This window comes from Barbus barbus (genome assembly GCF_936440315.1).
Source record: "Barbus barbus genome assembly, chromosome: 4".
Taxonomy (NCBI): Eukaryota; Metazoa; Chordata; class Actinopteri; order Cypriniformes; family Cyprinidae; genus Barbus; species Barbus barbus.
In genome coordinates this window covers 28,719,083-28,731,711 of record NC_136732.1, presented here as the reverse complement: position 1 = coordinate 28,731,711, position 12,629 = coordinate 28,719,083, and the positions used below count along the sequence as shown (strand labels likewise).

Sequence of the window (12,629 nt, the reverse complement as noted above, 5' to 3'; positions counted from 1 at the left end):
TCGAAGATGTTGTTTGGCTTTAACACTTCAAGTACATCAGTGAGGACAGCGTGCAATTTTGCCTCTCAGTTGCCCTTGTTCCAGAGTTGCCACGCTCCAAATGACTCATCCAATATGCCCCAATTTCTTCACATAGGACTCAACTCAAGCCAAGTTCTGTCAACTCAATGCCCCCCTCTGTGAATGTCTAGCATTGCTGTGTTTTAGTGACCTCAAAGTTTGATGTTCTGAAATGACATTTTATTTCATGAGTTTTGATTAGGACCTTTGTTGGCATGGTGTTTTTTTGAGGATATCTACCCAGCTGGCTAAAAAAAAAATGTTCCCAGGGACATATTTCTCAGCATACTAGGTTTTCTATATACACATGGGGTCTGAACCATTAAATTCAGTTTCTGTCCATTCTGTTAGAACAGCGGTTTTTAAACTGTGGGTCACAGAAAGTATGAGAATGTACCCTTTTTACATTTCTGAGTTTGGAATGTGAAAGTAAATTAGCAATAATAACTTCTAAAGAGGTATACTAGACTATAGCAAATGTGTTTTTTCATTTTAATTTACTCTAACAATTGTGTTTCTATGACTTTCAAAAAAAGAAATAAAGATGGAATGCAAAAACAAACAAACAGTGTGGCCTATGCAGCCCAATTTGCACACAAATTACTCTTTTGAGACGATTAATTTTAATGAAGCCAGACCTTCAGATCGGCTACTGAATCAACATGACTTTGACCCACATACTGAACTTCAAGTTCCATGATGATGCATCTTAACATCAATGAAATTTGTTTTCTTACTAGCTTTGCCACTAAGACAAACATATATTTTATCCTCATTTTTTTAGGTTAGCATTAGATGAGTTAGCTTACCCATTGCAGTTTGACGTCAAGGAGAATGCAATGGTAAAGAGTCATGTTAGAAGAGCCATTTCAATTCAGAATGCTGTCACCTTGAATTTATGCATTGTAATCTCATTGCCTCATCATTAACCTCATCAATGCCTCAATCATTGCCTCATCACATCATTAAGAATCATTTGACCCCTAAATATTCAATGATATTGCAAGTATTGAAATGAGTGCTATATTTATAATATAAATTCTCACTTCTGCCAATAACTATTGAACATTACGTATATCATATTGCTCTTTTTAGACTTAGAATGAGTGTGTGACTTTACACAGGTCCCTAAGAAGTTGTCGTTATGTACTTGAGAGTCAGAAATTTCACTTTTGTGAACCTGTGAAAACATTTCAGGGTGAGAATGTTCTTTGTCTTTGAATTTCATTACACTTGCTCTACCTGGGGGGGATTCATTATCTTGATATCCAGGGCAAAGAAACCTTATATAACAGCAAACCTAGTTCTACAGTAAGTTAACATACCCTGACAAAGACAGTCAAGACGTGCAATCCCCTCTAACCAAGCATGGGATCCGCACCCTATCAATGACCCTGTTACACATGCCTGTCACTCAAAACTTCTGCCCCCTTGACATGTTCACATGTGACAGAAGATCACTGTCACTTCCTATTTCGTTCAGTTTTAAGTCATTATTAGTCAGTCAGAATACATCAGCTGCAATGCCGATGTGCTTGTGTTGAGAAGTCCTCTTTTATCCACCTTTTTTTTACGTAAGGGTGGGTGTGGAATTTTGTAACTTGAATGTGCGAGACTACCTGTGTCATCTGCTTTTCACTTGTCTTAGCTGTACAAAAACATTGAAGCTGCTTCATTTTGCAAACGGGATTATTGTAATTATAATAATTTACTGTTTCCTGCACTTTACTGTTCTTTTAGTTGTCATCCTTCTACATCTCACACATTCACAGAAAATATCTAACTTCCGAATTGCAAAATAAGGTGGATAAGCCCATAAACAGAACACATGCTACCAAATAAAAATTATATAATGTTTTTATTAGTATCAATATTAGACAACACAACAAAGTGACATCCAATTCGGAATGAGGCAGTAGTGTGAAAGTTAACCCTCCTCAGCTGAAAACAGAGTTCAGTGTTTCCTGACAATATGAGATTTTAGTAAATGTACAGTCACATTAGCCAAATTGCAGCTACATTTTGCTTGCAAAACTGTCTATTTTTAATAGTGTGGAGATATATGAAGGTCACAGAAGTCACTTTCAAGCAGCTTCGTGTTTGTCAGTGCAGTGAATTCATGTTGCAAACTTGAACATGAGCACAATCTGCATGGGAAACTCCATATCACACAAATTCCTAATGAAATGATTGGAATTTGCCAAAATTTCATCGATCAATGGTAAATAAGACTGCACCTTAAGACAATATGTCAGATGTTTACATAATGAGCTCAGTAAGATATTGTTTTTGGTGATTAAAATGTACTATTAATATGTTTTCTACAAGTTAATTAACAGTAAACAAGCATTTTAAAGCATTTTAACATGGGTCCATAGAGATGCTTTAGTTAACTACTTTGCAAAAACTTTGTGTATACACAGTGAAAGAGAGAAAATGTGAGGTAAAATGTTCATATAGCACCGCTGACAAAATCCATCATTCCTTTAAAACCTTCACAAAGACCTTTATGTTATAGTTTCCTTATGCCTTACATTAACACTGACCATTTAGATTCAAAACCTTTCAATCCTGCTCTTCTTCATCTAGTACATAAAGACTACACTACATTTCAGAATGTATTCTCTACAGTTTGTGCTTGACAAAAAACTATATTTCCCATGCACCCGCTCTGACCACTAGCTTGTTCTACTTTCTACTTTCATCTGTCCATCCATGAATTTTTATGGCACAATCGGTGATAAACTAGTCTAATATCAAGCAAAGACTCTTTGCCACAAATAAAGACAGATAAAGAGAGAATCCCAGGAGGGAGAGAAAGAGATCGAAACGCAGTTGCTTATTGCTTATAGTGGCTAATATAACTGAATAAAGTTCCCAGGAACTATATAGACTAGGAGAGAATAAGCACGGAAAGTTGGCAAGAAATCACACATTTGATCACAGCATCCAGAAGCGTTAGTGATGAACTTTCATCCAATCCAGTGTCTGAGACTGATTACGGCAGATCCTTCCTCTCCGTGGTGGACTCCTTAATGATCTTTGAAAGAGAGATTGTATAGGTTAGTTTTAGTTGAAACAGAAAACAATGAACAAATAAAAAAGATAAATATACAAATCTGTAATGCAGAGATGCCCAAGGCGATAGTTGGCTGGTTTAAGTATAAATCAGTTAATGACCTTTCATTTGGCCCGCTATGCCATAGACGTGGGGCAAAGCATATCTTCATTTTTAATTCATCTTTTTTTTGCATTACATTTTACTGAAATCTAGAAAATCTAAGCGAAATTGGTTGAAAAAAAAAATGGTAACACTTTACAAAATTTGTTAGTATTAGTTAACTGCAGTAGTTAAAGAGACAGTTTTGCACCCAAAAATGAAAATTCTGTCATTAATTACTTACCCTCATCATGTCGTTCAAAAGCCATAAGACCTTTGTTCATCTTCGGGACACAGATTAAGAAATTTTTGATGAAATCTGAGAGCTTTCTGACCCTGCATAGACAGCAACTGACACATTCAAGGCCCAGAAAGTTAGTAAGGGCTTCGTTAAAATAGTCCATGTGACATCAGTGGTTCAACTGTAATTTTATGAAGCTACGAGAATACTTTTGGTGCCCAAAGAAAACAAAAATTCTGACTTTATTCAAATATTTCTTCTCTTTCGTGTCAATTGATGTGCGTTGCCAAGAGTACCACGACACATAATTACATTGCTGTCTATGCAGGGTCAGAAAGCTCTCGGATTTAATCAAAAATATCCTAATTTGTGGATTTATGGATTTATGGAAAGGATTTATGGATTTGGAATGACATGAGGGTGTGAGTAATGACAGAACTTTTATTTTTGGGTGAACTACCCCTTTAATGTGAACTGACACAAATACTTCTAGACAATGTATTAATCTTAGTTAATGTTCATTTCAACATATAAATATAATATTAAAATGAAAAGTTTTTCTTTTAATATTATTTAATGAATTAACATGAACGAACAATCAATGGTTTTTATTTTATATTTTTATTAACTACCGTTAACTAATGGGAACTTATTGTAAAGTCTTACTAAATAATAATAATAATACAGTTTTAGATATAATGCAGCATTTTCTTCTGGCCCAAAATTTTGGACACTTCTGCTTTAATGCAATATGTAACCCTGGACCACAAAAAAAAAAAAATATTTGTAGCATTAGCCAAAAATACATTGTATGGGTCAAAATTATTGATTTTTCTTTTATGCCAAAAATCATTAGGACATTAAGTAAAGATCACGTTCCATGAATATATTTAGTAAATTTCCTACTGTAAACATATCAAAACTTAATTTTTGATTAGTAATATGCATTGCTAAGCACTGAATTTGGACAACTTTACAGGTGATTTTTTTTTCAATATTTTGAATTTTTTGCACCCTCAGATTTTCAAATAGTTGTATCTCGGACAAATATTGCCCTATCCTAACAAACCATACATCTATGGAAAGATTTTTATTCATCTTCCAGGTGATGTATAAATCTCAATTTTGAAAAAATGATTCTTATGACTGGTTTTGTGGTCCATGGTCACATATGTGAAAGAATGAATCAATTAATAAAATGAATGAAATAATTGTTCATTTAATTCTTTTGTGAGATTGTTGGAAAAGAAAATGTTGTCATCAGCTGGTGATGAAGGCACGGCAAGGCAAGTAGATATGTATTCATGTAAACTAGGTTGTCCAAAACTTTTTTGAATATTTAAAGGTTGATGAAGAGCGCCTCCTAGTGTTTACCTCTCCATCACGAGTTTCAACGGTTCGCACAACTATGCTCCTCTTCACATGAGCCTCAGGAGTCAGCTTAGTGTCCAAGCTAGTGTCTACCAAAACACACACACACACACACACACACACACACAAATGATTAAACAGAGACATTTAAGCAGGAATCAACAACTAGATGATGAATCACTCACCTCTAAACTGTAAGTTGGTGAAGTTCTGCACTGGAACAGTGATTCTAGAAGAGGTGGAAGATATTTGTTTAATCATATTTGAATTTATTTCCTCAAATTATTGTGGCTGATGCTCTCATCACCTGCTTTCCTCTCCTTCGAGCAGCTTCCTGTAGGTGGCAATTTCAATATCCAGAGCCAGTTTTACATTGAGCAGATCCTGATACTCCTGCAAGTGTCTGGCCATCTCCTCCTTCAGCATCTGGATCTCATCCTCCAGACGGGCCACAGTGTCCTGGTAACCGGCAGTCTCTATGGCGAAACGCTCCTCCAACTCTAGCAGCTGACGCCCCAGGGACTCGTTCTGTAAGACAGAGTGAGAAGTTTGAAATGGTTTTGAGAGGATGATGACTTTGCTGTCAAGTACTGCGCGCTACACTCATGGCTGAATTTGTCGTTATTGTTGTTCTGAATAAGTTTGGTGAATACTTACAGATCCGCGAAGAGATTCCAGGTCACAGGTCAGGCCCTGAATCTGTCGACGATACTCATTGGCCTCCTGCTTAGCTTGTCTCAGAGCCTCTGCGTTACGGTTGGCTGCATCAGTCAAATCAACAAACTAATGAAATAAATCATAATTATTATTATTTATTATTAAAAAAGGTGTAGACACATTTTATTATATTATATTACAAATAAAATTTTGCACATAAAATCTTCTAATAGAGAAAATCCACTAAAGAGAATGCATATGTGTGTTCATGTAACCTTTGAGCGATACCACTCCTCAGTCTCCTGCATATTGGAGGTGGCCATGGCCTCAAACTGAGCTCTGATCTCCTTCAGGGCAGTGGTTAAGTCTGGCTTAGACACATCCAGATCCACATGAACCTGTTGGGCCATCAGCTGCTCCTGCAGCTCCCTCATCTCCTACACCGAGTAAGGAAGAAGGGTGACGGAGTGAGAGAAGTTTACAGGTGAATATAATGGTGTCTGATCCAATCTGATCTTTAGGACTCAAAATTGAATCTGTTTGGGCACATCAGAATCTGATACAAATAGCCAGGTTAAATGAACAGATTTAAGACAGATATGCCAGTTGGAGTAAAATGAAAGGAGACAGGGCTGAAGTGAACAGATGGAGGTATAGTGTGGAGAGAGTGGGAGAGATAACACACCTCCTCGTGCACCTTCTTCAGGAAATTGATTTCATCCTGCAGAGCATCAATCTTCCTCTCCAGCTGTACGCGGTTCAGAGCTGCTTCATCCACATCCTGGAATCAAAAGTGAAATTCATGACAGCAATATGATAACTTATTCATGAGACGGGAATGGAGTACTCCTTACTTGTCTAAAGGTGTTGAGGTTGTTTTCTGCTTCTTGCCGTAGGGCAGTTTCATCTTGAAATCTGGAGGACAGATAAGAAAACATATCTAAAAAAAAGTAGTTGACAACCAATAGTTGTCCACATATTCAAGATTTGTGTGACCCAAAGAACTCCCAGAGTATTTCCCCTCTTGAAAATATATATTGGAAGTCATTATATATATATTTTTTTATTTATTTATTTTTGAAGCAATCATTTGAGAAAAAAACAACACCCTCCCAGCCAATTAGGAGGACGGTCATAAAGACATAAAATAATTTTAAAAGAGTATATTCTATAAAATTATATAATTGTTAATATATATCCTCATATAAATATATAAATATATATATATATATATATATATGATCTGTGGTCATCTCGTATATTTAAAACAGTTCTTTTCTGGTCCTTTCTGGAGGAGTGCGATATTCTATTCTAGTGATAGGGGAACTCTAACCGTTTCACTGCTTGTATACTTTTTGATAGAAATTTATATTTTTATTCAGCAAGGATGTGTAAAATTGATCAAAAGTGACGGTAAAGACTTGTACATTGTTACAAATGAATTATGTTGTAAATAAAAGCTGTTCTTTTGAACTTTCTTTTCATCAAAGAGTCCTGAAAACATTTTATCACTGTTTCCACAAGAATATTAAGCAGCACAACTGTTTTCAACAATGATAAGAAATGTTTATTGAGCATCAAATCAGCATATTAGAATGATTTCTGAATCAAGTTGCAAAAAGATGGAAAATGTCCAGTAAATTTTCGGAAACATTCCAGAAATGAAACTTTCCAGGAATTTTTGGAATCTTCCCAAATTTACTAGGAATGTTCCACCCCTTTGCACCCCTATATCTGAAGGATCATATGACACTGAAGACTGGAGTAATGATGCTGAAAATTCTGCATAGTCATCACAGGAATAAAATACATTTTAAAATGTATTAACATCTTACATTTTTAAATTGTAAGAGTATTTCAAAGTACTATTTTTACTTTTAAAGTATTTTTGATTAAATAAATGCAGCATAAGAGACTCATATTTATACATAGCCTTTAGGTAGGATATTTAATATATAACGGTCATAGACTCCCCATAATGTCAAAATATAATACATATTATGTTCTGTGATCTGTGAATTTCCTCTGCCCTCAAAGTGTATTCTAAATAGTTACTTATGATAAATCAGTTATGACAGTTGTAATGAAAGGCTCACAGTGGAGGTGACCTATGATGGTGTGGTGAGACCTGCAGCAAGAGGCTGGACAGGGTTCAATGGATTACTCATGCATCATTATCTGCTCACACACACACTGCAGCTACTGCTCTTTCCCACGGGGTGGAGCAGATGCACTGCCTTTCATACACACCCTTCTAAACTGAGCAGCTACACCTAACAAACATCAATATCAACAATTCCAAACAAACAGTGTCTAGTTTGAGCATGCAAATAAAGGTAATCAAAAATAATCACTTTGAATTTGGATGCACAGCTTAGTCCAAATTCAACTTTCCTTTTAATTACTGACATCGTTTCTGATTTCAGTTTTATTTCATATAAATGTTACTAATGTTTCAATAGATATTAATGATTTTCCTGTCCGTTTTGTTTTAAGAGATTCTTATGAATGTTTTCGCTTTCTGGGAGTGTTCAGTCTTTGTTGAAGCTGTACTGAGGTATTGTGACCCTCCCTGCCCCCATACCACTCAGTGAATGAAAAGAGAGGCAGCGTGGGATTGAATTAGAGTAAGAAATGAGGAGCCTCTCATTGAAAACAGATAAATTATAAATTCACATAGTAACACTGAAGTTGTGGAAATAGTACTAATGTGGAAAAATGCCAGCGGTGTTGCAGTTCTTAAGAGATTCTTTACCCATGTGAAAGCTGTTCTTAAGGGCAGGATGGCATTTCTTTGATATGCTATTGACCTTTTTTGTGACATTGTTCTCACGTTGCTCTTTGCATTCTTGTTGATGTGTCCTGGAATGTGTGATACTTCCACTCCAGCAAGGCACCTCTACTCATACACAAGTACACACTTTTTAGGCTGTATTTTACTTTGACATGTTGTAATTCTAACTATCTATCTATCTGTCTATCTGTCTATCTGTCTGTCTGTCTGTCTGTCTGTCTATCCTTATAAAATATCTGCAAGATACATTCAAATCATTTTGTGAAAAATATAAATCTATAATCTCTAATTTGACCATTTTTATATTTGGTTAAATATATTTATATATTACATAATATACTATATAACCCTTGAAGTACCCCAAACCTGAACCCTAGTCTGAAACACGTTTTAGACAAACAAGGTGCAAGATACAATTATATTATATTATATTATTATTTTGTGTTTTATTTATTATAATTTTTATTTATTCCTTTTTATTTTATTTTATTGATTTTATTTTTTTGAAAATTCCATTCAATATCCACCTGGCTCAAAACTCTGGGAGGGCGCTTTAAACGGGCACAACACACCTGTCCTTACCTCTGTTTAAGAGTGGCCAGGTCTGAGGCCAGGTTGTCTCTTTCAATCTCCAGTCTGGCTTTACCAGCGTTGAGGCTGTCCACCTGTCTGCGGAGCTCCCTCAGCTCCTCCTGGTAGATGTCCCCCAGACGGCTGGGCTCCTTCCCTCTCAGCTGGTTCAGTTCCGCCGCCAGCATCTTGTTCTGTTGCTCCAGGAAGCGCACTTTCTCGATGTAGCTGGCGAAGCGGTCATTCAGCCCCATCATCTCCACTTTCTCATTGGTGCGCGTCTCCCGGTACTGGGCCTTCAGCAGGGAGTCCGCAGAGAAGTCCAGCCGCTCCCCGCCCAGGGACAAGCGCGAGGTGGACAGGGTGATGGGGCTGGAGGTCAGGTGGCGTGGGCTGCTGTGGAGGGATAGGCGCCCCGTGCTGAGGCGGCTGGTGACCCCCATGGACGGGGAGCCGCCCGAAGTCCCGAAACGCTTTCGGTAGGACGAGAAAGCTCGCTGGGGCTCCATGCCAGAAGAAAATGAGATCGAGTGAGGGTGAACTTTTGGTTTTTATAGAGAAGGCGGGGAAGAGAGAGGGGGTCCAATGGGAAGGGCAAAGGTCAGGGGGTGTGTATGTGAGCCCGGAATTGTTTGTGCTTGTCCACCCAGTCTCCTGACTGTCTCTATTCACTCTACTCGGTCTGTGTCTCTGGTGTGGGGTGCTTGAATGAAGTGTTTTATTATGAAGGGAAAACAAAATCCAAACCCACATGGCCCTGTGTGAAAAAGTGCTTGCCCCCTAAACCTAATAACTGGTTGGGCCACCCTTAGCAGCAACAACTGCAATCAAGCGTTTGCGATAACTTGCAATGAGTCTGTTACAGCGCTGTGGAGGAATTTTGGCCCACTCATCTTGGCAGAATTGTTGTAATTCAGCCACATTGGAGGGTTTTCGAGCATGAACCACCTTTTTAAGGTCATGCCACAGCATCTCAATAGGATTCAGGTCAGGACTTTGACTAGGCCACTCCAAAGTCTTCATTTTGTTTTTCTTCAGCCATTCAGAGGTGGATTTGCTGGTGTGTTTTGGATCATTGTCCTGCTGCAGAACCCAAGTTCGCTTCAGCTTGAGGTCACGAACAGATGGCCGGACATTGTCCTTCAGGATTTTTTGGTAGACAGCCGAATTCATGGTTCCATTTATCACAGCAAGTCTTCCAGGTCCTGAAGCAGCAAAACAGCCCCAGACCATCACACTACCACCACCACATTTGACTGTTGGTATGATGTTCTTTTTCTGAAATGCTGTGTTACTTTTACGCCAGATGTAATGGGACACACACCCTCCAAAAAGTTCAACTTTTGTCTCGTCAGTCCACAGAGTATTTTCCCAAAAGTCTTCAAGGATCATCAAGATGTTTTCTGGCAAAACTGAGACGAGCCTTTATGTTCTTTTTGCTCAGCAGGGTTTTCGTCTTGGAACTCTGCCATGCATGCCATTTTGCCCAGTCTCTTTCTTATGGTGGAGTCATGAACACTGACCTTAACTGAGGCAAGTGAGGCCTGCAGTTCTTTAGATGTTGTTGTGGAGTCTTGTGACCTCTTGGATGAGTCGTTGCTGTGCTCTTGGGGTAATTTTGGTCAGCCGGCCACTCCTGGGAAGGTTCACCCCTGTTCCATATTTTTGCCATTTGTGGATAATGGCTCTCACTGTGGTTCGCTGGAGTCCCAAAGCTTTAGAAATGACTTTATAACCTTTTCCAGACCGATAGATCTCAATTACTTTCTTTCTCATTTGTTCCTGAATTTCTTTGGATCTCAACATGATGTGTATCTTTCTTCCCCATTCTGATGCTCGGTTTGAACTTCAGCAAGTCATCTTCACCACATCTAGATGCCTAAATGCATTGAGTTGCTTCCATGTGATTGGCTGATTAGCTATTTGTGTTAGCAAGCAATTGAACAGGTTTACCTAATAAAGTGGCCGGTGAGTGTATGTATATATATATATATATATATATAAAATATGTATAAAAATGTTTAAGTAAAATGACCACAACAGACTGAAATATGAATGAATTTAAGCTAAATAGAACAATTTAAGAATTTTAGACATTTAAGCTAACAAAATATTACATAAAATTTCTAAAGCTAAAAAAAATCTATTTCAAATGATTAATAAAATATTATAATTGTACATAAATAATACTAAACACTGGTCAAAGCATCATGGAAGTAGACAATATGCCTCATCTGCTGTATTCCAAGGCGTCATACAATGCCTTTGAAATATTTACGGAAAATCTCGCCTTGAAAAACTTACTTGACAGATGTGTATGAGAGTGTAGCGCAGATATTTTGCTAATAAATTTATAAAATGAGTATACATATATTATATCTATACTATACATTTTTGAAGTGCAAGAGATAAAGGACAGTGGTTCAGCTGTGCCCATTCATTAATGGAATTGGGAAATTTTGCCAAGTGAACATATATTTAGAAAGCATTATATAGATATATGATATATATCATAATATATTATTATATTATTATAGGTCTAGAATTATACAGTATGTGAGGAAGTATGCTGTTTTATGTACTACATTACAAAAGTCAGTATCAGTACAATTTTTTTTATTTTTGAAAGAAGTCTATATGCTCACTGCTTTATAAGTACTAACAAACAGCCAGTATGCTAGTAATATGCATGCATGCTAATAATAAGCAACTAGTTAATAGTGAGAATTGGTCCTTAAAATAAAGTGTTACCAAAATAATATTATATAATATAAATATTTAATAGACATACATTTAAATATATAAAATATTTATATAAAACAACTGCAAGGACAGAGAAACATGTCATATTTTCTTGCAGCATTAAGAGCTGGAATGTAGTTATGTAATAACATGCTTATTTTTTCCTCATTCTTGTCTTGAGTTCCATATAACAAGCCAAACTTGTTTACTCTCAAAATTTCTGAACATGTGAACTCAAAAGTGTTTTACATATATTTATGAGCTGTTCCAAATTTGCTGACAGTTAAGGATGATAAGGGTATTATAATTTTAATATTGAATCTTCTGAACATCAAATAATAAGAATCAGAATCAGAATGAGCTTTATTGGCCAAGTATGTTTACACATACGAGGAATTTGTTATAGTGACAGAAGCTCCACAGTGCAACAGAGAGACAGCAACAGGACAGGACACAGATAATAAAGAATAATACAAATATCCAAATAGGCAATGTACAAAATAGCAAAAACACAAAATATAATATAGACAATTATGGTGTACAGGTCTGATATGTGCAAATTTGAAATAAAAAAAATTAGATAAAAAAGTAAGCAAGTGTGGTGAATAAATAATAGAGTTGTGTGTTCCGCGTTTTATTGTCAAGTGTTCATGAGATGAATTGCCTGAGGGAAGAAACTGTTCCTGTGTCTGGTCGTTCTGGTGCTCAGAGCTCTGTAGCGTTGACCAGACGGTAACAGTTCAAAGAGGGAGTGTGCTGGATGTGAGGGGTCCAGAGTGATTTTACCAGCCCCTTTGCTCACTCTGGATAAGTACAGTTCTTGGAGAGTGGGGAGGGTTGTACCAATGATTCGCTCAGCAGTCCGGACTACCCTCCATAGTCTTCTGAGGTCAGATTTGGTAGCTGAGCTGAACCAGACAGTTGTTGAACTGCAGAGGATGGATTTAATGATGGCAGATTTGAACTGTTTCAGCAGCTCCTGTGGCAGGTTGAACTTCCTCAGCTGGCAAAGGAAGTACAACCTCTGCTGGGCC

General features: G+C 37.1%; 1 protein-coding gene across 1 annotated transcript; it reads right to left on the bottom strand.

Annotated features, from left to right (window-relative positions):
- Nucleotides 1-3,058: 3,058 nt before the first annotated feature.
- LOC306862942 (glial fibrillary acidic protein) lies at nt 3,059-9,362 on the bottom strand (the record flags this gene model as incomplete). The annotated part of the gene is made up of 9 exons (XM_079406051.1): nt 3,059-3,100; nt 4,836-4,921; nt 5,018-5,061; nt 5,140-5,360; nt 5,490-5,615; nt 5,765-5,926; nt 6,175-6,270; nt 6,344-6,404; nt 8,866-9,362. 9 exons carry the CDS (start codon nt 9,360-9,362, stop codon nt 3,059-3,061), a joined length of 1,335 nt encoding a protein of 444 aa, XP_079262177.1.
- Between the last annotated feature and the right edge of the window lie 3,267 nt (nt 9,363-12,629).